The sequence below is a fragment of the Saccopteryx bilineata genome, chromosome 2 (genome assembly GCF_036850765.1).
Source record: "Saccopteryx bilineata isolate mSacBil1 chromosome 2, mSacBil1_pri_phased_curated, whole genome shotgun sequence".
Taxonomy (NCBI): Eukaryota; Metazoa; Chordata; class Mammalia; order Chiroptera; family Emballonuridae; genus Saccopteryx; species Saccopteryx bilineata.
The window spans coordinates 276,243,148-276,266,595 of record NC_089491.1 but is presented as its reverse complement, the minus strand read 5'-3'; the positions used below and the strand labels follow the sequence as shown (position 1 = coordinate 276,266,595).

At 50.9% G+C, this 23,448-nt stretch overlaps 2 protein-coding genes across 11 annotated transcripts in view; both read right to left on the bottom strand.

Annotated features, from left to right (window-relative positions):
- The window catches only part of EP400 (E1A binding protein p400), a 94,782-nt gene extending 84,770 nt beyond the window's left edge, over window positions 1–10,012 (bottom strand). For 4 of the 8 annotated variants that reach the window (XM_066260869.1, XM_066260875.1, XM_066260870.1 and 1 more), the window contains exon 1: window positions 9,448–9,709. In XM_066260869.1, coding sequence (XP_066116966.1) covers window positions 9,448–9,515 — 68 coding nt within the window. In that variant the 5' untranslated portion in view covers window positions 9,516–9,709. Of the gene's footprint in view, window positions 1–9,447; window positions 9,711–9,875 lie in introns of those variants that run through there. The other 4 variants (XM_066260867.1, XM_066260872.1, XM_066260874.1 and 1 more) reach the window with 2 other exon arrangements.
- A 4,237-nt stretch (window positions 10,013–14,249) lies between these two features.
- Window positions 14,250–23,095, bottom strand: PUS1 (pseudouridine synthase 1). Of its 3 annotated transcripts, none has more exons than XM_066260865.1 (6): window positions 23,016–23,095; window positions 22,354–22,588; window positions 19,738–19,875; window positions 18,336–18,438; window positions 16,061–16,752; window positions 14,250–14,535 (listed from the first exon to the last, which is right to left on the bottom strand). In XM_066260865.1, exons 2-6 carry the CDS (start codon window positions 22,576–22,578, stop codon window positions 14,488–14,490), a joined length of 1,206 nt encoding a protein of 401 aa, XP_066116962.1. In that variant the 5' UTR covers window positions 22,579–22,588; window positions 23,016–23,095; the 3' UTR covers window positions 14,250–14,487. The 3 variants fall into 3 exon arrangements, with proteins under 3 accessions (XP_066116962.1, XP_066116961.1, XP_066116963.1); XM_066260864.1 differs by lacking the exon at window positions 23,016–23,095 and adding an exon at window positions 22,699–22,994; XM_066260866.1 differs by lacking the exon at window positions 23,016–23,095 and adding an exon at window positions 22,895–22,917.
- Between the last annotated feature and the right edge of the window lie 353 nt (window positions 23,096–23,448).

Here is a 23,448-nt window from a genome sequence, read left to right as displayed (position 1 = left end):
AGGGGGGAGGAGCAGGAAGCATCAACTCCCATATGTGCCTTGACCAGACAAGACAAGTGCAGGGTTTTGAACCGGCGACCTCAGCATTCCAGGTTGATGCTTTATCCACTGCGCCACCACAGGTCAGGCTGCTACTTTTTTAAAAAGATTTTATTTATTTTAGATAGGGGAGGGGAGCAAGAAGCATCAATTCCCATATGTGCCTTGACCAGGCAAGCCCAGGGTTTTGAACACGCAACCTTAGTGTTCCAGGTCAACACTATCCACTGCACCACCACAGGTCAGGCCATACATTGCTATTTTTAAAAGTCTCTAACTGCTATTGAGATTTTTAAAATAAAATCATTTACAAGCATTACTAATTCATGATGGCTTTCTGTAATGCTAGAAAATTAAAATCCAAATTTTTTTTAATAACTTAAAAAAATTTTTAATTTACTGATTTTGGAGAGAAAGGAAAGGAGGGAGAGAGACAGAGACAGGAACATCAATTCGTTCCTGTATGTGCCCTGACCAACCAGGGATCAAACGAACAACCTCTGTGCTTTGGGGTGACGCTCTTACTAACTGACCTATCCGGCCAGGGCTAAAACCCAAATTTTCTTAGCTCACTCCACTTAGAAAAATAAAAGTCAGACCCATCCCTTTCATCCCACAGACCCCATTTACAAAATATAATTCTGAGGTCGGGGGCGGGGGGGGGGAATCAACCATAAAAATATTTTGCATCCTATAAGAATATCCTTATAATCTTGGAGTAAAGAAAAGTTTCCTAAACATGGAACAAAACCTAGAAACAAGATTAATTTTTTAAAATAATGACACATTTTACTGAAATGTTTTGAGGAAAATATATACAATAAAGAAGTCAGAGACCTCCTGACCAGACAATAGTGCAGTGAACAGAGCATCAGACTGGGATGCAGAGGATCCAGGTTAGAAACCCCAAGGTTGCTGGCTTGAATGTGGGCTCACCAGCCTGAGTGCAGGGTCCCTGGCTTGAGTGTGGGATCAGAGATATGGCCTCATGGTCACTGGCTTGAGCCCAAAGGTTGCTGGCTTGAAGCCCAAGGTCATTGGCATGAGCAGGGGTCACTCGCTCTGCTATAGCCGTCCCCCCCCCAATCAAGGCACATATGAGAAAGCAATCAATGAACTAAGGTGCTGCAATGAAGAATTGATGCTTCTCATCTCTCTCCTTTCCTGTCTGTCCCTATTTGTCCCTCTCTCTTTCTCTCTGTCTCTGTCACAAAAAAACGTCAGACTGATAAAAAATATTTGAATTATATAAAAACAAAAGGTTGCCCATTGTTAATATACCAAGAATTTTCACACATCAAGAAGAGCCAAATCACATAAGAAATGAAAATACAAACCAGCAATTCTACAATAAATACAAATAGAAAACATCAAAAATACTCAACCTTGTTAAGAAAAAAATATAAGCCCTGGCCAGGTGACTCAGTTGGTTAGAGCATTATTTTGTTACACCAAGGTTGTAGGTTTGATCCCAGTCATGGCACATGCAAGAATCAGCCAATGGCCAGACCAGGCGGTGGAGCAATGGATAGAGCGTCAGACTGGGATGCAGAGGACCCAGGTTCGAGACCCCGAGGTCGCCACCTTGAGCACGGGCTCATCTGGCTGGAGCAAAAGCCCACCAGCTTGAACCAAGGTCGCTGGCTCCAGTAAGGGGTTACTTGGTCTGCTGAAGGCCCGCGGTCAAGGCGCATATGAGAAAGCAATCAATGAACAACTAAGGTGTTGCAACGCGCAATGAAAAACTAATGATTGATGCTTCTCATCTCTCTCTGTTCCTGTCTGTCTGTCCCTGTCTATCCCTCTGACTCACTGTCTCTGTAAAAAAAAATAATAAATTTTTTTTTTTTCTTTTTCATTTTTTTGAAGCTGGAAACAGGGAGAGACAGTCAGACAGACTCCCGCATGCGCCCGACCAGGATCCACCCGGCACGCCCACCAGGGGCAACGCTCTGCCCACCAGGGGGCGATGTTCTGCCCCTCCGGGGCGTCGCCATGTTGCGACCAGAGCCACTCTAGCGCCTGAGGCAGAGGCCACAGAGCCATCCCCAGCGCCCGGGCCATCTTTGCTCCAATGGAGCCTTGGCTGCGGGAGGGGTAGAGAGAGACAGAGAGGAAAGCGCGGCGGAGGGGTGGAGAAGCAAATGGGCGCTTCTCCTGTGTGCCCTGGCCGGGAATCGAACCCGGGTCCTCCACACGCTAGGCTGACGCTCTACCGCTGAGCCAACTGGCCAGGGCAATAAATTTTTTTTTAAATCAGCCAATGATGCAGAAATAAGTAGACAAGTCAATGTTTCTCCCCTACTTTCTCTCTCTCTTCAAAATCAGTCAATAAGCAAATAATAACAAATATGAAAATAAATGAGACAACTACTTGTTTAGCAGGTTAGCAGAGGTCAAAAAGACTGATACGGCCTGACCAGGCGGTGGCGCAGTGGATAGTGTTAGACTGGGATGTGGAAGAACCCAGGTTCGAGACCCCGAGGTCACCAGCTTGAGCGCGGGCTCATCTGGTTTGAGCAAAAGCTCTCCAGCTTGGACCCAAGGTTGCTGGCTCCAGCAAGGGGTTACTCAGTCTGCTGAAGGCCCGCAGTCAAGGCACATATGAGAAAGCAATCAATGAACAACTAAGAAGTCGCAACGCGCAACGAAAAACTAATGATTGATGCTTCTCATCTGTATCCATTCCTGTCTGTCTGTCTGTCCCTGTCTATCCCTCTGACTCTCTCTCTGTCTCTGTAAAAAAAAAAAAAAAAAAAAAGACTGATACATCTGACCAGGCAGTGGCACAGTGGATAGAGCATTGGACTGGGAGACTGGGACATGGAGGACCCAGGTTTGAGAACCCGAGGTCGCCAGCTTGAGTGTGGGCTCATCTGGTTTGAGCAAGGCTCACCACCTTGAGCCCAAAGTCGCTGGCTCAAGCAAGAAGTGACTCAGTCTGCTGTAGTCCCCTGGTCAAGGCACATATGAAAAAGCAATCAATGAAAACTAAGGTGCCACAACGAAGAATTGATGCTTCTCATCTCTCTCCCTTCCAATCTGTCTGTCCTTCTCTCAGACACACACATACACACACTCTCTCTCTTATACACACACACACACACACACAGAGTGGTACTATGCAGGCTCAGTAAGACTGCTAGGAAAGGGGCACCCCACACACACACACACACAGGAAGTAAAGCCAACCACAGCTTTCTGGGGTGCAACCTAGCATTATTTATCACAATTCTAATGTGTATTGATCAGGGATCTCCACTCCAGGGATTCATTCAAGAAAAATATACAAATGTCCAAGGGCGGACATTATACTATTACTTATAAAATATTGCAAACTCTGCACTGTAAATGCCCACCTAAAGGGAACTTTAATAAAATTTGTGATGTAGCCACCCCTTGGAAATAGCCACTAAAAAGAATGAGGAAATCTGTATGCGCTAAAATTACATATCTTGAGTCAAGGCAAACATGTACAGCATGTACATGTAGGTATACACGTGTAGTGGAGAGCTACATGTATATGCAGTATACTCCTGTATGTCTCTATACACACTAAAAGAAACATCCTTCGCCAAGCATGGCTGTTGAATGTAAGGGAGGACCATCTGTATTCACAGATGGAGCACCGGCACCAGAACAGTGTCTGGCCCATTACACACACTCAGAAAGTACTTGGAGAGTCAGAGCGCGAGAACGAAACTGCTAGAGTGTTAGTGCCCAAGACCGAAGAGACAGAAAGCGCGGGCTCAGGGCGCCAACAAAGCCACATGGGCCGCAGTCTCCATGTCACCCTCAAGGGGAAGCTAGCAATCATGGGTGCCCTGGCTAAATCTAAGACTCAGTCTGTTGCTTGGGTTTATTTCAGTCAATATTCTTAAATCAGGAGACGTCACATAGAACATCAAGTTTTCAGGTTTGTTTTAAGAAAAATCCAAGTCTGGCCACATCTCACCCGGCAACAAGCAGAGGCTCCAGGCCAACCGCTACTGACTGCAGTCATCACCACGGTCATGACGCCTCCCCAGGCCAAGGCCAAGGCCAAGGGCCCAGTGCTGTTCATCTTCAGGGAGCAGCACTGATCCATTGGAGAAAAGTCCTTCAGCACTCTGGAAAGGAGGAAGCCCTGAGTCTAATGAGCAGACAATGTCTGGATTAGAGAGCCCCCCGCAGGCCGCGAGGAAACACCGGGCAGTGGACACCAGACACTGTCACAGAGACACCTGGCTGCATAAACCAGAACCAGACCTAGCCTTCCTGACTCTGATCACAATCCATCAAATTGCCCTAAGCATCTCTCTACAAGGTTGCTCATAAGTAATGAACTCAATGCCAATCACAGAAATTACGTGGTCGGTACACAGATGGTGGGTTAAATTCTTTGTCCCACAGCCTGCATTCGTGAAATGGGATTTCCTATGACAAAACCCAGTAAAACCAGTATAACCCCAAGACCTGAAACTGAATTTTTCAAGCACATTAACTTGAAGATCCATCACTTGTAATAAGAGAAATGCAAATTAAAACTTAGCTGAAAAAAAATTTCTAGCCTGACCTGTGGTGGCACCGTGGATCAAGCGTCGACCTGGAATGCTGAGGTCGCCGGTTCAAAACCCTGGGCTTGGCCAGTCAAGGCACATATGGGAGTTGATGCTTCCTACTCCTTCCCCCCTTCTCTTTCTCTCTCTCTCTTTCTGTCTCTTTTCTCTAAAATGAATTAAAAAAATAATTTAAAAAAATTTCTAATCTATCAGACTGACAAAAATTCAAAAGCTGGACACCACACTGTTAGTGACACCCTGTGAACTCTGCCGCAAGACGATAAATGGTCCAACCTGCAGAAGGCTGGCCTGGCACCATTCAACAAACCAAACACACTCTGCCCCCTGGACTGGGCAGTCCCACTAGGAATTCACCCTGAACAGCCACTTGCAATATGAAAATACAAAGCAAAGTTTAGTCACTGTGGCATTATTTGCAAATGCAAAATGTTGGAAGGAAATAGTGATCCCTATTTCAGACTGGCTGACTCCACTGTGGTCCATTCTCTCGACTAGAGCACGGTACAGCTGTGTGACACAACAAGGGGGGGCTCCATGAACCGGCAGAGCGCCATCTACCTCCAGGATACCCACTGTGAGTCAGGTAAGCATAGGCAATTGTACTTGGGCCTGGGCTGGGTAGCTCAGTTGGTTCGAGCGTCATTCCATTACGCCAAGGTTGCAGGTTCAATCCCCGGTCAGGGCATATATAAGAATCAACCAAGGAATGCATGAGTAAGTGGAATAAGAAGTCAGAGTTTTTTTTCTCTCTCTCTCACTCTCCCTTCCTCTCTCTCTAAAAATCAATAAATGTAAAAAAATTTTTTTAAAGAAACTGTACTTGGACACTACCTTCATATAAGAAATGGGAAAAGACAGATGGATAGATGGACAGGTCATAAAACAGGTATAGTAACATGCCAATCACAGGCCCTGGCCAGTTTGCTCAGTGGTAGAACGTCGGCCTGGCGTGCGGAAGTCCCGGGTTCGATTCCCGGCCAGGGCACACAGGAGAGGCGCCCATCTGCTTCTCCACCCCTCCCCCTCTCCTTCCTCTCTGTCTCTCTCTTCCCCTCCCGCAGCTGAGGCTCCGTTGGATCAAAAGATGGCCCGGGTGCTGAGGATGGCTCCGTGGCCTCTGCCTAGGTGCTAGAGTGGCTCTGGTCCCAACAGAGCGTCGCCCCGGATGGGCAGAGCATCGCCCCCAGCTGGGCGTGCTGGGTGGATCCCGGTCGGGCGCATGCGGGAGTCTGTCTGACTGCCTCCCCATTTCCAGCTTCAGAAAAATACAAAAAAAAAAAAAAAAAAGCCAATCACAGAAACTAGGTGGTCAGTACACAGATGGTGGGTTAAATTTTTTCAGCCTTTATTTATCTTTGAAATTTTCATAGTAAAACCTAACAGTAAAAAAACATTTTCTATATTACATGGTAATGCCAGAAAATTGCCAACAAATAAAGGGATGAAACAATAGTCCTGTATGCTAACATGATATCCATCCTTCTCCCACCTTAGTGGGCAGTTCCCATTTTGGTTCCTAAAATATATAACTTCCAAATGACTCAAACTGGGCTAAACTGAGCTTTACAACCATCTAGGATTTATTACACCATATGTCACTGCAAAGAACTGGCCTGAATTTAATAGCTCATGATGCCAAATTTATGGTGGTACTGGCAGGTCCTTAACCTGATGGACCAGAGCTCCCTGAACTAGACTAGCTGGGATCTCTCTCAGTTTCAGAGGAACAATCAAGACAAACCAAAGAACTGCTTTTCTTTTTTTCTTTTTCTTTTTTTTGTATTTTTCTGAAGCTGGAAACGGGGAGGCAGACAGACTCCCGCATGCGCCCGACCGGGATCCACCCAGTACACCCACCAGGGGGTGATGCTCTGCCCATCCGGGGCGACGCTCTGTTGGGACCAGAGCCACTCTAGCACCTGGGGCAGAGGCCACAGAGCCACCCCCAGCGCCCGGGTCATCTTTTGCTCCAATGGAGCCTCGGCTATGGGAGGGGAAGAGAGAGACAGAGAGGAAGGAGAGGGGGAGGGGTGGAGAAGCAGATGGGCGCCTCTCCTGTGTGCCCTGGCCGGGAATCGAACCCGGGACTTCCTCATGCCAGGCCAACGCTCTACCACTGAGCCAACCGGCCAGGCCCAAGAACTGCTTTTTCAAGCACCAAGTGATAAAGTTGCAACTCCCGATTCCTGTCCTGCCTTTCCTCAACCTGTTTACCCATGGCCCCCCAAAAAGCCTGTGTAGCCTGACCAGGCGGTGGCGCAGTGGATAGAACGTTAGACTAGGATGCAGAGGATCCAGGTTCCAGACTCCCGAGGTCACCAGCTTGAGCACAGGCTCATCTGGCTTGAGCAAAAAAAGAAAAAGGTCACCAGCTTTGACCCAAGGTTGCTGGCTCGAGCAAGGGGTTACTCGGTCTGCTGAAGGCCCATGGTCAAGTCACATATGAGAATGCAATCAATGAACAACTACTAAGGTGTCGCAACAAAAAATTGATGATTGAGGCTTCTCATCTCTCTCCATTCCTGTCTGTCTGTCCCTATCTGCCTATCTGTCCCGCTCTCTGACTCTTCCTGTCCCTGTAAAAAAAAAAAAAGAAAAAAAAAAGGCCTGTGTAGGCATTTCTCTCCTAACCATCTCCAGTCAAATGTTAGCATTACAGCTGTACCTTAAATCTATTGACCCCCTGTGACCCTTTGGGAGACCACAAACCACTCTCGTATCTAAGACATTCTCATCCCCTTGTAGGAGATATTTGTGGAGAATGCAGGTTCTTGTGTATAGAAACACAGAAAAACAGATACCAAATCAGTCAGTTCTCGGATAAAGTCAAGAATGGGGAAAAAGAGCCCTGGCCAGTTGGCTCATCAGTAGAGCGTCGGCCCAGCTGTGGAAGTCCCGGGTTCAATTCCTGGGCAGGGCATACAGGAGAAGCGCCCACCTGCTTCTCCACCTTTCCCCCTCTCCTTTCTCTCTCTCTCTCTCTCTTCCCCTCTCACAGCCAAAGGCTCCACTGGAGCAAAGTTGACACTGGCACTGAGGATGGCTCCATGGCCTCTGCCTCAGGCGCTAGAATGGCTCCAATTGCAGCGAAGCAACGCCCCAGATAGGCAGAACATCGTCCCTAGTGGGCTTGTGGGGTGGATCCCAGTCAAGTGCATGTGGGAGTCTGTCTGTCTGCCTCCCCGCTTCTCATTTCAGAAAAATACAAAAAAAAAAAAAAAAAGAGAATGGGGAGAAAAAGCAAAGGAACTCTGCCATTCGCTGTGCACTTCCATATGGCTTGAACATCATGCAATGTGAATTATCCACTGGCTACTTGCATGAAAGACTGCAACAACCCAACCCAAATGTCCTTCAGCAGGTGCACAGATAAACCACGATCCATCCACATCACAGAATGCTACTGAGCAACATAAAGAAACCATCTCTTGCTACCTGCAGTAACCTCAGTAAATGTCAAATGCACTATGCTCAGTGAAAGCAGCCAGACTCAAAGGCGTGTCCATCCACACCGAGCTCCTCAAACTGGCATCCCAGAAAACACAGAGACCAGCAAGTACCGACGGCTGAGGCAGGGGCTGACTACAGAGAGGCAGCACGAGAAAACTGTTTGGGGTGAAAGAACGGTTCTGAATCCCGACTGCCATGGAAGAAATGACACATCTTTTGAAACTCTCAGCCTTCTACACACACAGAAAGCAAACACTCCTATGTGTAAGTTTTTAAAAAACCAAGTAAGCCTAACCAGGCGGTGGCACAGTGGATAGAGCATCAGCTAGGGATGCAGAGGACCTAGGTTCAAGACTCCGAGGTCATCTGCTTGAGCGTGGGCTCACCAGTTTAAGCACTGGGTCGCTGGCTTAAGCGTGGGATCATAGATACGACCCCATGGTTGCTGGCTTGAGCCCAAGGTCACTGGCTTGAACAAGGGGTCACTCGCTCTGCTATAGACCCCCTCTTTCGTCAAGGCACATATGAGAAAGCAATCAATGAACAACTAAGGTGCCCCAACAAAGAATTGATGCTTCTCATCTCTCTTCCTTCCTGTCTGTTTGTCTCTGTCTGTCTCTGTCACACACACACACACATACAAAAAAAAACAAAAACAAAAAAAAACAAGTAAAACGGCCAAAGTGAGACTATGCAAAGACCTCCCCTTCGGCACACAACAGAAGTGATTTTAACATTTCTTTAATGCCATAATGCATCAACACGAGATAAAAATTTGCATCAACCAGAATACAGTAGACACCACGAAGGGGGCGTGGCTGAGATCCCAGGCACAGAGGATGCTTCACCCAAAAGAAAACAGGACGGGCCAGGGTCTGGACTCCAGAGCTACGGGCTCTAGGCTCCCCTCTCTCAAACGGCCGCAGGCTCAGCAGACATCAGCCGCTTGCCCTTGGCACGAGGGACCCGTGCCACTGCCCTGGGTCTGCAGACCCTCAAGGAACGCGTTCCAGGCTTGGACCGCCAGGCTGAGCTGGGCAACCACGAAGTCCCTGACCAGGAAGGAAGGTACTTCCCGTGCAAATCAAGCCCTGAGACCTAAGAAGCCCTGAGGGATGGGTGGCGGGGGCGGGGCGGACGGAGAGAGTGCCCACAGGAGACACAGACGGCCAGACCCTGCGCACAGCCCACGCGAAGAGACGCCCAGTCCCGCACACACGCGAGTCCTTCCTTGCAGGGAGGGCCTCCCTCCAACACGCCCACCTCCAACCCGCCTCCTTCTCGTCCTCTCTCCACCGCCGTGTCCAGGAGATCCCACTTGGGCGGAGAATTCGCCCCAGGTGTCCCTCCTGGACGGTTTCCGCCAATGACCCTCCCTCTGCACCTGTTCCCGCACCGGAGCGGGCGCTCGGTCGGGGCGGGAACGCCGCGCGCGGAGAACCCACGCACAAGGGAGACTCCCATCCAACCCTGCTGCAGGGCGCGGGCCCCGACACCCGAGAACCAAGTCCAAAGAAAGCGCCGGACCCGCAGCTGACTTCATCCACACGCGGCGTGAAGAGCCCGCGAAGCTCCCCGCGGACCCCGCCGCCGGGTCCAGCTCGCGCGGAGCCCACCCGTCACTACGCCGTGCGCGGAGGGGCGCAGGCCGCACGACCCCGCTGCCGCGCCCCTCCCCGCGCACAGGCTCCGCCCACAGACGGCGGCGGCCGCGGCCTGCTCTCGGAGCGACGCCCGGGGGGAGGCGGCCGCGGCGGGTCGCTGGTCCCCTCGGCGCAGGCTCCCCAGAATCCCCCGTCCGCGCCGCTCCGCGCCGCCACTTACGTGCGGTCTGACGACGCTCCGGCCGCGTCGGGCTGGGGTGGGGAGCCGGGCGGCGGGGACTGAGGAGGAGGCGGCGCCGCTCCGCTCCGCTCCGCTCGGCGAACCCGGGGCGGAAAAAAAGAGGCGGTGCGCCTGCTACGGCGAGCCGGAAGGGACGCGCGCCCGCGCCGCAGCTGCGCGGTGACGGCATTCGTGACGTCAGCGAGCGGGAGGCATCGAGACGACCGGGTGAAGCTAGAGAGGCCAGGGGAGCGGGTGGGCCGACGGGCCGGCGGCGGACTGACGGGGGGAGGGGGGTGCCGCGTGGGTGGGGCTGGGCCCAGCAGCGCAGTAGGGATTGGAGGGAGAAAGTGCGGTCCACCGAGGGTCTGCGGCCCGCGTGGCGAGTACCGCGAGGGTGGAGAGGAAGGGTAGGGCAGAGGAGAATGGACGGAGCAAAGGGAGTCACCTCTCAAAACCACTGGGATTTTCAACAAAATAGTGTTGGGAAAGGGGCGCCCACCTGTGAAAGAACGATGCTGGATCCCGACCACCCTCCACTCGGAAGAGTGAATTCGCAATGGGTCGCAGGCCCAACCTGTAGGTGCTGATGCAAAAAGAAACCCGCAGCTGTCCTGAAGCCTCTCAACCTTGGTCGGTGTCTTAGAAGTTACACCAAAAGGATAAGTAACCAAAGAAGAAATAGATACTTTGAACGTCATCAAAAGGACACTATTGAGAAAAGGCAGCCCACACAGGTGAAAGTGTTGGCAAATGATATACAAGGTAAGTCACTTGTATCCAAAATAAAGAATTTACAACTCGACCTGTGGTGGCGCAGTGGATAAAGCGTCGACCTGGAACCCTGGGCTTGCCTGGTCAAGGCACATATGGGAGTTGTTGCTTCCTGCTCCTCCCCCCCTTCTCTCTCTTTGTCTCTCCTCTCTCTCTCTCCATCTCCTCTCTAAAATGAATTTTAAAAAAATAAAAAAAAAAAAATAATTTACAACTCAATTAAAAGACAAGTTATTGTTTAACGGGCAAAGAACTTGCTGATTAAAAAAAAAGTGTCTAAGGACAAAAAAAGATGTTTGGCATCATCAGGGGTCTGGGAAGTGCAGAGAGAACCACAATGAGATATACCAGCTCATCCACTAGGATGGCTAGAATCAAAATCTCAGGTAATAGCAAGTGTGAACGAGGATGTGGAATCCTCAAATACAGTTGGTGGGAATGGAAACCATGCAGACACTTTGAGAAATAATTTGGCAGTTCCTCAAAAAAAGAAAGAAAAAGAAAAAATAGTTAACTGGAATTCCACTCCTAAGTTTATACCTAACAGAATTAGAAACAGCCTGACCAGGCGGTGGCGCAGTCGATGGAGCATCAGACTGGGATGCGGAGGACCCAGGTTCGAGACCCCGAGGTCTCCGGCTTGAGTGCAGGCTCATCTGGTTTGAGCAAAGCTCACCCGCTTGGACCCAAGGTCGCTGGCTTGAGCAAGGGGTTACTTGGTCTGTAGCCCCATGGTCGAGGCACATCTGAGAAAGCAATCAATGAACAACTAAGGTGTCGCAACGAAAAACTTGATTGATGCTTCTCATCTCTCTCCCTTCCTGTCTGTCTGTCCCTATCTATCCCTCTCTCTGACTCTCTGTCTCTGTAAAAAAAAAAAAGAGAGAGAATTAGAAACATATCCACACAAACACATGTACACAAGAAATAGTCTTAGCAGCATTATTCATAATAGCTGAGAAATGTTAATGACCCAAATATCCATCAATTGATGAATGAATGAAATGTGGCATATCCAAATAAATAGTCAAAAAAAAAAGAAAAAGGGGGGGGGTGAAATGTTGACACAAGCTCCAAGATGACCCTTGAAAACATGGTCAGTGAGAGAGAAGCCAGACACAAAGGCTACATAGTGTGTGATTCTACCTATATAAAATGGACATAATGGGCAAATCCGTAGAGATGGATATAGATTAGTGGTTTTCAGGGATTGAGGGAGAGGGAATGGGCAGTGACTGTCTTTGGATGTGGGATGGGGGGGTCTCCTTTTGGGGTTGATAAAAATGTTGTGAAATTAGGTAGTGCTGATGTTTGCACAACTTGGTGAATTTATTAAAAGCTACTGAACTGCGTTGAAAAGATGTTTTCTACTCCAGTTAAAAATGTATTTAGGGCCTGACCTGTGGTGGCGCAGTGGATAAAGCGTCGACCTGGAAATGCTGAGGTCGTCGGTTCGAAGCCCTGGGCTTGCCTGGTCAAGGCACATGTGGGAGTTGATGCTTCCAGCTCCTTCCCCCTTCTCTCTCTCTGTCTCTCTCCCTCTCTGTCTCTCTCTCTCCTCTCTAAAAATGAATAAATAAAATTTTAAAAATCGTTAAAAAAAAAATGTATTTAGCCCTGGCCGGTTGGCTCAGTGGTAGAGCGTCGGCCTGGCGTGCGGAGGACCCGGGTTCGATTTCCGGCCAGGGCACACGGGAGAGGCGCCCATTTGCTTCTCCACCCCTCCGCCGCACTTTCCTCTCTGTCTCTCTCTTCCCCTCCCGCAGCCGGGGCTCCATTGGAGCGGGGATGGCCCGGGCGCTGGGGATGGCTCTGTGGCCTCTGCCTCAGGCGCTAGAATGGCTCTGGTCGCAACATGGTGACGCCCAGGATGGGCAGAGCGTCGCCCCTGGTGGGCGTGCCAGGTGGATTCCGGTGGGGCGCATGCGGGAGTCTGTCTGACTGTCTCTCCCCGTTTCCAGCTTCAGAAAAATGAAAAAAAAACAAACAAACAAAAAATGTATTTAGCCTGACCTGTGGTAGCAGAGTGGATAAACCATCAACCTGGAATGCTGAGGTCGCTGGTTTGAAACCCTGGCTTGCCTGATCAAGGCACAAACTGGAGAGTCAATGCTTCCTGCTCCCCCCACTACACTCCCTCTAAAAAACAAATAAGCCTGACCTGTGGTGGCGCAGTGGATAAAGTGTCGACCTGGAAATGCTGAGGTCACCTGTTCGAAACCCTGGGCTTGCCTGGTCAAGGCACATATGGGAGTTGATGCTTCCGGCTCCTCCCCCCTTCTCTCTCTCTGTCTCTCCTCTCTCCCTCTCTCCTTTCTCTCTAAAAATGAATAAATAAAATTTAAAAAAATTAAAAAATAAATATTTTAGAAATGTATTTTAAAAAAGAAATGCACGCCAGAGATCAACTCTTCAGTAAAATGCAAATGCAAATGCTCTCTCTGATATTAAACACACTGAAACACTTGAGAAGAAACCTTGGCTGTCAAAGAGAGATGAGAGGAGCAGTTGGAAGAGGATAAAATTAGTTGGATAAAGAAGGGAATGATTTCATAGTTGCAAATGCTGATGCTACAGTAGAGATGTTCAAGAGAAAAGGGAAGCAGGAAGTGATGTTGGAGGGCTGAGGGTACTCCTGTGAGACAGGAGGGTGGCTTCTCCCACTGCAACATTGGGAAGGAGGAAGGAGAGTGAGTATAGGCTTGGAGCAGGATTCAGGAAGCGGGGGGGGGGGTCCCCATCTCATGGCTTTTATTCACCTACCTGCTAAGAAACAGGCGGGGACCACTTGTCCAGGGAGATGGAGCATAAGCTGGGAAGTCCTTTGAAGGTATCTGCTGAATACCACTGTGCAAACGTGCATACACAGATGCACATATACTGCATCATATGCACACGTGCATAACATGTACCCATGCATTACCTCCTCACACATGCACATATAGGTGTATGCACATACACCATATGTATGCATGCTTTGTAGCTGCTTCAGCAGACATGTAGATAACCCACCCACCCAATCCCCTCTTCTCTGCTCACAGGTCATTTTGTTCTCTGTTGGCACTGTGTGCCACTTCATAAAAAGCATTTTCCAGCCTCCCTTGCAGCTAGACATGACCATGTGACATGCCTGGCCAACAAGGGAAGTTGCTGGTGGATCTCCTGGAAGAGCTCACTAAGGGACATATTCAACGATGTGCCCCTTTCTTCTATCTCACTCCTCCTGCACAAACCATGGACACTGCTGGGTGGGTGTGACCAGGATGAAGGTCAGGTGCTGAAAAGGGCCAGCTAGACAAAGAAAAGGCCCTTCTCCAGCGTAGGGGACTGCTGTTAGGCCCAACTGCCACCTGTTCTTGTCTGTGCCGCTTGCTGGGCTTCCACTACACGCAGCTAAGCCCCATCCTGATGGCTTGTAGGCAAGACCTGAAAAGAGCCCCTGGCTGCACCACCTCCTGCTTTGCCTCAACCCCTGGAGCCACCTAGAGCATGTCCCCTTTGCACACTCTCTAGGTCATCCATCCCAACACTGGTTCCTTTTGGCTCTCTCAACAAAAGAAATAGGAAAAAAATAAGAAAAGGTAAAAGAAGTGACTAAGTAAAGTTTCTGTTTAATAAAATCAATTCTTTAAAAAAATAGTGTCTTTACACATTGAGGTGTACAGAGTTCACGCTGAGCTGAAACAGATTTGCAGCAGGTTCTCTCATGAGGAAAACTGAGAACAGTGCAGGTCTAAGGTCCTGAGGTTACGAGGCCACATCTCAGCTCCTGTCCCAGGGAGGGATGCAGCCGGCAGTGGCAGCTCCTGGCGCACAGGCCTCCCCCAGTGCCCCTGCCTCAGTCGCTGTCTCCGTCCCCTTCACTGCCTTCCTGGGGGCTGGGGACCTGCAGAGCCAGAACAGAGAAAGGGCTGTGAGGGAAGGTGCTGCCTGGGCATGGGCGCTTCCTCCTGTGAAGGAGGCCATCATTTGTGGTGCGCCCCGAGATGCCCTCTCACCTGTCCCTTTGGAGGTGATGCCAGCATTTGTTCTCAGCCTGTCTTTCTCTTAACTGGCTCCAGAGCCAAAAGCCAGGAGCTGGGGACAAAAGGGGGATCTTTGCAGGGCCCCTCCAAATCTCCAGAGGATGTATAAAACTCGGCTCTCCCAACAGGACAGCACAGGCCTCTTGACAGGGTATGAATACAGCAAGTGGTCAGCAGCCTCTGTTAGCAGAACTTCAGCAGAGGGCGTGGGCTGGCCCCTGGTCAAAGCTGCACAGTGGGCTCTACCTGGCCTCACAGTGCTTGGGAAAATGAATAACCATCAACATTTAAAGAGTGGGGAGTTCAGCCTGACCAGGCGGTGGCGCAGTGGATAGAGCGTTGGACTGGGATGAGGACCCAGGATGGAGACCCTGAGGTCGCCAGCTTAAGCACGGCTTCATCTGGTTTGAGCGAGGCTCACCAGCTTGCACCCAAGGTCACTGGCTTGAGCAGGGGGTTACTTGGTCTGCTGTAGCCCCATGGTCAAGGCACGTATGAGAGGGCAATCAGTGAACAACTAAGGTGTTGTAATGAAAAACTGATGATTGATGCTTCTCATCTCTCTCCGTCCCTGTCTATCCCTCTCTGAGTCTCTGTCTCTGTAAAAAAAAAAAAATTAAAAAAAAAAAAAGTGGGGAGTTCACATAAAATTCTGGAATGCCAGTTTCTCTGAAACACATAAGCTCTGACAACACCAGGCCCACCTCCAATGTGTCCACCACTGGATGGTGGTGAGCTACATTTGCCCCTGTAGATGGAACAAGAGCTCCTGTCTGCCAGTCTCCACCCATTCCTATCACCTCCCTGGTCTGGGCTGCCATTCATTACCTGACCTACCTGCCTGCTGCTCTGATACCTGCCTGCTCCACCTATGTACCGACCTGCATGGACATGAGTTTACAACTCCAGATATGGAGGATGACGGTGTTTCTCCAGATTCCTAGATCATGGGAAGATATTCCCAAAGTGCCGGATGCAGCTGTCACCCTCTGAGCACCCACTGCGCTAGCAAGAGAGTATATAAGCTAACTGACCAGCACTGTCAGCCCAAGAAGGGCATCCTACAGTCTCCCCATGTCACAGATGGAAAGACCCCACTGAGCATGTCCCTCGCCCAGAGTCACTTAAGTATGGAGTGAGCACTAGGCAATGTTTCAGGGTCCCAGACCTGGCCCTGTTCCTCCCGCTGCTGTGTGATGTTGGGGGAGGGATGTACTCCTCTGTGCCCCAGCTTGCTCATGTGTACAATGGACACAATGACACCAGCCCATAGTGGGTGTGAAGCTTAGCCACAAACTGACATGGATGAGCTTTAGCCAAGTTCCTGGAAGGGCTCACTCCAGCCCTATGGCCCCCAGACCCTGTGGCCCCAGCCCCAAGCCCCACCTTGGCACCGGGGCTGGCTGCCGCGTGGGCCATGGCGCTGAAGTTGTGTGCAGGTAGCGTACTCAGCCACTGGGCCATGGACCTCTCCTGGCGCTCGGTGCTGATGATCGTGGGGTAAATGTGCTGCTCCTTGAAGGCTGCTGCCTCCGCCTCCTCCCCCGCCCAGTCCAGCGGCTCATGCAGCCCATCACGGCCAAAGCGCCGGTTATAAGACTCAAAGTGCACGCGCTCCAGGACGAGGCCAAGACCCGGAGCCTTGGGCACGTCCACCTTGGCCTCTCCCCAGCTGCGCTCCAGCACATCCTCAGATGCGTAGCCCTTGACGATGGCCACCAGCAGGCCCACCATCTTCCGGATCTGATGCGTCATGAAACTCTGCCCTTTCACTTTGATGACCGCGAACTCCATGCCGTCCCGCTCAAAGGGCTCCTCGCAATACATGTCCAGGATGTAGCGCTGGGCGCTGGGCTCCCGGGGCCCCTTCTGCGAGGTGAAGTTGTGGAAGTTGTGGGTGCCCTTGTAGCAGGCCAGCAACTGGTTCACCCGCCGCAGTGTCTCAGCACTCAGCCGGTATGCCTCATCCTGCACATCATGGTCCTTGTGTGCAAAGGCGAACGTGGGCAGCATGTACACATAGGTCCTGGCATCGCACCTGTTCTTGGAGTTGAAGCCGCCTGTGACACGCTTCAGACCTGGGGGTACAAGGACAAAGGATTCAGATGTACTAAGGCCCTGGTACTCTAGCCCCAAAAGGGACAAGTCCTGTCATTGAACCCCACACCACAGTGGAACAATTCCGTCTGTCAGACCTGAGGCTCACGAGGCTCCAGGGTTCTGGGCTCGCCCTGTGCGTATTGCATTGACCCTGACGTGAGCACCACAGTTCCGTGCAGGGATTAAACCACAGCGCAGGCAGCAGGGGGGCCCTGACTCAAATCCATCGTTAGAAGTTACTCTACAGAACCCTGGCCAGTTAGAGCATTGTCCTGATAGCCAAGGCTGTGAGGTCAGTCCCTGGTCAGGGCACAAACGAGAATTAACCAAGGAATGCATAAAGTAATGGAACTGATCGATGTTTCTCTCTCTCTCTCCATTCCTCTCTCTAAAAATCAATAAATTAAAGCATATATTTAAAAAATCTATAGACTGACTGGTGGTGGTGCAGTGGATAAAGCATCGATCTGGGACACTGAGGTTCCAGGTTCAAAACCTTGAGGTCGCCAGCTTGAGCACAGGATCATTAACATAATCCTAAAGTCAATGGCTTGAGCTAGGGGACACTGGCTTGGCTGGAGCCCCCTGGTGAAGGCGGCACATATGACAATCAGTCAACAAACAACTAAAGTGCTGCAACAAGCTGATGCTTCTCACCTCTCTCTTTGTCTCTTTCTTAATAAAAAATTAAAAAATAAAATAAATACTGTAAAAATACAGACTAAGCCTGACCTGTGGTGGCGCAGTGGATAATGCATCGACCTGGAAATGCTGAGGTTGCCGGTTCGAAACCCTGGGCTTGCCTGGTCAAGGCACATATGGGAGTTGATGCTTCCAGCTCCTCCCCCCCCCCCCCCCGTCTCTCTCTCTCTCCCTCTCTCTCCTCTCTAAAAATGAATAAAGAAAAAAAAAGATTAAAAAAAAAATACAGACTAAGCTAGTGACAAAGCAGATCAGTCGATACTGGTGAGAAAGAGGGAGGGTTACAATCTTATTATACGTGAATTCTACTTCAATTTTAAAAAGTATCTTTAGCCTGACCAGGCGGTGGCGCAGTGGATAGAGTGTCGGACTGGGATGCAGAGGACCCAGGTTCGAGACCCCAAGGTCACCAGTTTGAGCACGGGCTCATCTGGTTTAAGCAGAAAGCTCACTAGCTTGGACCCAAGGTCTCTGGCTCGAGCAAGGGGTTACTCAGTCTGCTGTAGCCCCATGGTCAAGGCACATATGAGAAAGCAATCAATGAACAACTTAGGTGTTGCAACAAAAAACTGATGATTGATGCTTCGCATCACTCTCCGTTCCTGTCTGTCTGTCCCTATCATCCCTCTCTCTGACTCTCTATTTTAAAAAATAATAAATAAATAAATAAATAAAAAGTATCTTTAAAAATTTTAAATGTCTGCTTAAAGGAAAAATAGTAACAATGTAGCATGGAGTTTATAACATGTTACCTATCCACACAGCAACAACCACTCTGTTGTCTCAACTCCACACCATAGAAATTCAGAGAAAGAAGAATTTTGAGTCTTTCCACAGTCTCTGCGCTTACAAGGCTTACCCAATATCCGGATGTGAGACGGAAGGTGGCTGTTGATCTTTTCTAAAATGTCGTCAATAAGCCAGACCTTCAGGGACACGACCTGCCCAGCTGCTGACACGCCCTGCAAAGAAGCACAGGGTGGGAGGGGCCAGCTGGGGCCTGCTCTTCAAGCCCCATGTGAGGTCTCTCCAAGGGAAGCACCACACAAAGGTTACATCTTTTCTTGGAGGAGTTCTGCTTTCAGAAATGCATCTGAAGGGAATAATCAGGTGAATGTAGCATAACTCATAAAACATTACGATGACTTCAAAGCCCAGCAAAACACACACGAGAGGACAAACATATAACATCATGCAGATGGGAAATGAAGTCCCACCTTGATATGACTCTCAGCTACTTGGGAAAATAGGCAACTCAAGTGACAGAACTGTGAGGCGGAGCAGAGGATCTGTGACTGTTAAAACCAGACGATATGCAGGTTCCAGGACCTGACCTGCAAAGAACTCCACCCATGAGACTGCCTCCCCGACCTAGGGCCAGAAGTGCGTTTCGGCCAGCCTGTCAGAAAAGCAGGCGGAGAGCATGCTAGGAAACCTTTTGTTCAGCCTGCCTGATACCCGGGCCCAACCTCAGCAACACCCTCTATTCTCCTGTGTGGGGTCCACTGTCCACTCCAGACCCATGCCCAGGAACATGATGGGTCAGGGCTACCCAGCACAGCTGCCATGCTGGCCAGTGACTGAGTCCGGGACAGATGTGTGAGCCAACCAGTCAGTGGGACTCAATCTCATGGCCTAGGGTGGACAGCGCTGGGCCACAGCTATCGTGGCTCCTGAGTCCACGAGACGAAGCTAGCGTGATGAGTGACAGGCCAACTGCGGGACAGACACTGTACAAAATTACCGTTCACACACACAGAATGGAAGACGTACCCCCCTGATCTTTTTAGATTGGTTACACGCTGAAATGAGACTATGTTGGATACATTGAGTTAAATAAAATTATTATTAAAACCAGTTTCACCTGTTTCCTTCTCTGTCTGGACTGTGGCTAGTAGAAATTTTATATTACAGTGTGGCTCGTCATGCCGCCGTGGTCCTGGATGTGCAGCCAAGCCTGAGACGGGTGATCTATGGCAGGAGATGTCGTGGCCACCCTGCCACCCGCAGTGGCGGCAACAGAGGACAAAGCACGATGGACGGATGCAGCCCTGCCAGCAGTGAGTGCCCAGACCCAGCCGTCCACGTGGGGACCTGCTCCTGCTCGGCCCAGTTACACAGGCAACAACTTCTCTCCACTCAGACTAGTTTCATCTGTGCATCTGTTATTTGTAACCAAGAGTCTTAACCAATAAAGATGCCGAGATGGACAGGGGACGAGGGCAGTGCGCCGCAGGGGCAGAGTCGCCGCCACCGCTTACCTTGTCTGTGCGGGCGCACCGCTGGAACGACATCTTCCGCATGTCCTCACCGTGATTCTCAGGAATACAGCCCGACCGGACCAGGGCAGACACCAGGTCATCTTCAATGGTCTTGAACTGTGAGGACCCAACATTCCTCTGAGGAAAAGAGAAGAAAACATGTTTTCTTTTTTGCTCGGTCACTACCCACAAGAGAGGGCCTGGGCTGCTCCAGGCAGGGGCAGGGCTGCCCATACCCACAGCCTGGGGACTGCACCCGTGGCCATGGGGAGACCCTACAGCTCGTCCCCCTTCCACAGGAAGGAGGAAGGCCACCTGAGGATACCTATAGAGTCTCCACCCTGTCAGCTCTGAAGCTAGCAGTCTGCTGCTGCTGGACACATCAGTCTGCAGCACTTGCCACAGAGGGACCTCCTCCCTCATCACTGTAGGGAGGCAGGCCCCTCACTCAGAAGAACACACCCAGAATACTGCCAGTCCCCCAGGGCTGGATTTGGCATCCCTGGCATTTCTTAAACCCTTTGATACATGCACAACCTGTACAACTCCTAGGATGAATACAAGCAGGGAATGACGCCTCTTGCTTCTAGAATCATCTCTAGCACTGTCCCTGTCAGCTTGCCCTAACCTTTGTCCTGGGCCTGCAGGATCCTACATCAGTGAGGCCACCACCCTGACTGCGCTCAAAGAAAGCCTTTCTGGCTCTGGCCAATTAGCCCTGTTGGTTAGAACATCATCCCAAAACACCAAGGTTGCAGATTTGATCCCTGGTCAGAGCACATACAGGAGGCAACCAATAGGTGTACAACTAAGTAGAACAAATGAATGCTTCTCTCTCCCCCTTTCTCTCTAAAAATCAATCATTTAAAAAAAAAAAAAAAAAGGCTTTCTGACCAGACCTGTGGTGGCACAGTGGATAAAGTGAGGTCACTGGTTTGAAACCCTGGGTTTGCCTGGTCAAAGCACTTATGAGTTAATGCTTCCTGCTCTGCCCCCCTTCTCTCTCTCTCTCCTCTCTCAAAAGCGAATAAATCTAATAAATAAATAAAAGGCTTTCTGACACGGGACACAAAGTCTGTAGGCAGTTCACCAAGACTCAGCACAGTGGGGAAGTCCTTCCCAAAGCCTACCTTACAGCTTTCCCACTGTAGTGTAGGCCCAATACCTTACTCAACATAAAGTCATAAATGCTCAAGTGACAGATATTAACAAGGATGGATAATCACCCCCTCATAATCTCAATCTGTCCTTCCATGTGCCCTGTGAGCTACTGCCACTTCCCACCCATTTCCCTAGTGGGGAAACTGAGGGAAACAGAAGATGAATAATGGACCTTCTCTCCAAGTTCTCAAGACAGCCTAAGGCAAAAATTCATGTAATCAAAATCACCTTTGAAAAAGCATTTCAGCCTGACCAGGCGGTGGCACAGTGGATAGAGTGTCGGGCTGGGAAGCAGAGGACCCAGGTTCGAGACCTCAAGGTCACCAGCTTGAGCGCAGGCTCATCTGGTTTGAGCAAAAGCCCACCAGCTTGAACCCAAGGTCACTGCCTCCAGCAAGGGGTTACTCGGTCTGCTGAAGGTCCACGGTCAAGGCACATATGAGAAAGCAATCAATGAACAACTAAGGTGTTGCAACGCGCAATGAAAAACTAATGATTGATGCTTCTCATCTCTCTCTGTTCCTGTCTGTCTGTCCCTGTCTATCCCTCTCTCTGACTCGCTCTCTGTCTCTGTAAAAAAAAAAAAAAAAAAAAAGAAAGAGAAAGCATTCCAGTCATCCTCAAGGAGCAGCAAAGGTGGTCAGTCTGCTCCTACAGACCTGGGGCCGCAGCTGTTACACTGGAACAATGTTTCCCAAACTAGTGTCAAATCTACCAGGGATTGTGAATTTGGTTTCATGGGTGCAGCCTATGTTGTTTAAAATACAAAACAAGCTACAAAGTAATTTATGACTACTACTATTCATAGTAAGAGTTGTCTAACACCTTTTCCTAAACTTCAATTCACTTAGTTACTCTGTCCCAGTTAGTGAATTTCTCACTGTAAATCTGGCTTAAGACACTTGTCCCAAAGAGAGTTGAGTACAGGAAGGAACAAGAAAGTCTATGTGCATTTGGGGGTCACTTTCTGCCTTTCAGGAAAGGATCAAATTGGCAGGCTGAGGAGAGAATTCTAAAAGGTGCTTGCTTGCCTACAGACTGTCACCTCAAGGGATCGGACTCCTCCTGGCTTCCCGGGCTGCGCTGGGGTTTCAGAGCACAGCCTTAGCAAGCTTACTGAACCTCCATGCTCCAGAAGGCCAGTGCTGTGATGGCTCCATTTCAAAGATGGGGAAACTGAGGCACCGGAGCTCCCATCACCTGTCCAAGGCCATGACGCTGGTTAGTGGCAAGGCTGGGGCCTTTAACCACCGTCCAGACACTTCAAAGCCCCCCGCCCCCAGCATCTCCCATGGATGGAACAAGGTCAAAGCGCTTGGATTGGAATCTCAACCTTGCTTGACGGGACCAGCAAGACACCGCAGGAACGCAGGTTTTCTACCCTCACTCCAAGGCCCTGATATCCGGAGCCACAAGGGAGTCACAGGTGAGTCGGAGGGAGCCCGGGCCCCTCACCTGCATGCCATGGTAGCCCTTTCCCGAATAGGCCATGAGCAATACGATCTTGCGTTTGGGCAGCTTTCTGGGCGGATCCCCGTCCACGATGCTCTTGAGCTTCTTCGCCGGCTGCTCGGTGTCCTCCCAGACCCGGCCCCCGCCCCGCCAGCCGCTGCGGGCCTTCCCGCCGTCCTGCTCCTGCACGGTCCTCACCGGCGCCGGGGCCTCCGCCTTCCCGGCCATGGGGGGCGAACTGGAAAGACAGGGGCGCTGTCAGCAAGACCGACGGACCCCCCTCGCGCGTGCACCGGCTGGCCGGTCTCGGCCGCGACCCCGACACGGCGGAACGGGCGCGGGAATTACCCGGGGAGGCGCCGTCCCAGGCGCGGCGTCCACGGTCCGCAGGCTCTCCGCAGGACCCCGGCCACCGCCCGCAGGCCGGGGAGCCCCATGCGCGGCCCGAAGGTGGAACACGCGCGCGACGGCTGACCTCCCCGGGGTCCCCGATGCCCAGCCCCGCCCGCGGCTATCCTCCGACGTCCCCTGACTGCAGGCTGACCTCTGACCTCCCCAGTCCCCCTTCTCCTCTGGCCCCGCCCGCCACCTTCCCCTCGGAAGTCGGGGAGACTGGGCCACTCGCGTCAGGAACAGAGGGGCGCGTCCCCACCCGGCCCACTCACGGAGCAGCTGACTGAACTCCAGCCGGACCACGTGGACGAAGGCGGAAGTGCACCGCGCGGCCGGACGGCGGCCGGGCGCGGACAAAAGTCCTCCGGGATGGGACTTGGAGTGGAGGTGGGACTATCTGGGCGTGGCATACGGCTTGATTGGGGCGGGGCTTCCAGGTTGATTGCAGGCTGCCGTGAATACACGCGGCTGCGTGTGACTCCTTGGAATGAAGGAATCCTCCTAACCAGAACACTTACGAGGCTCCGCCAAGTTCACGTGTGAACGCGTTGGTCTTTAGGGAGACGGATGATGATAACACGGATCAATCACCTAATACTGCGTTATAAAGTAACAAACGCCCTGTGCAAGATGAATCAAGCCTGACCTGCGGTGGCATAGTGGATAGAGAGTTACCTGGAACGCTGAGGTCCCAGGTTCAAAACC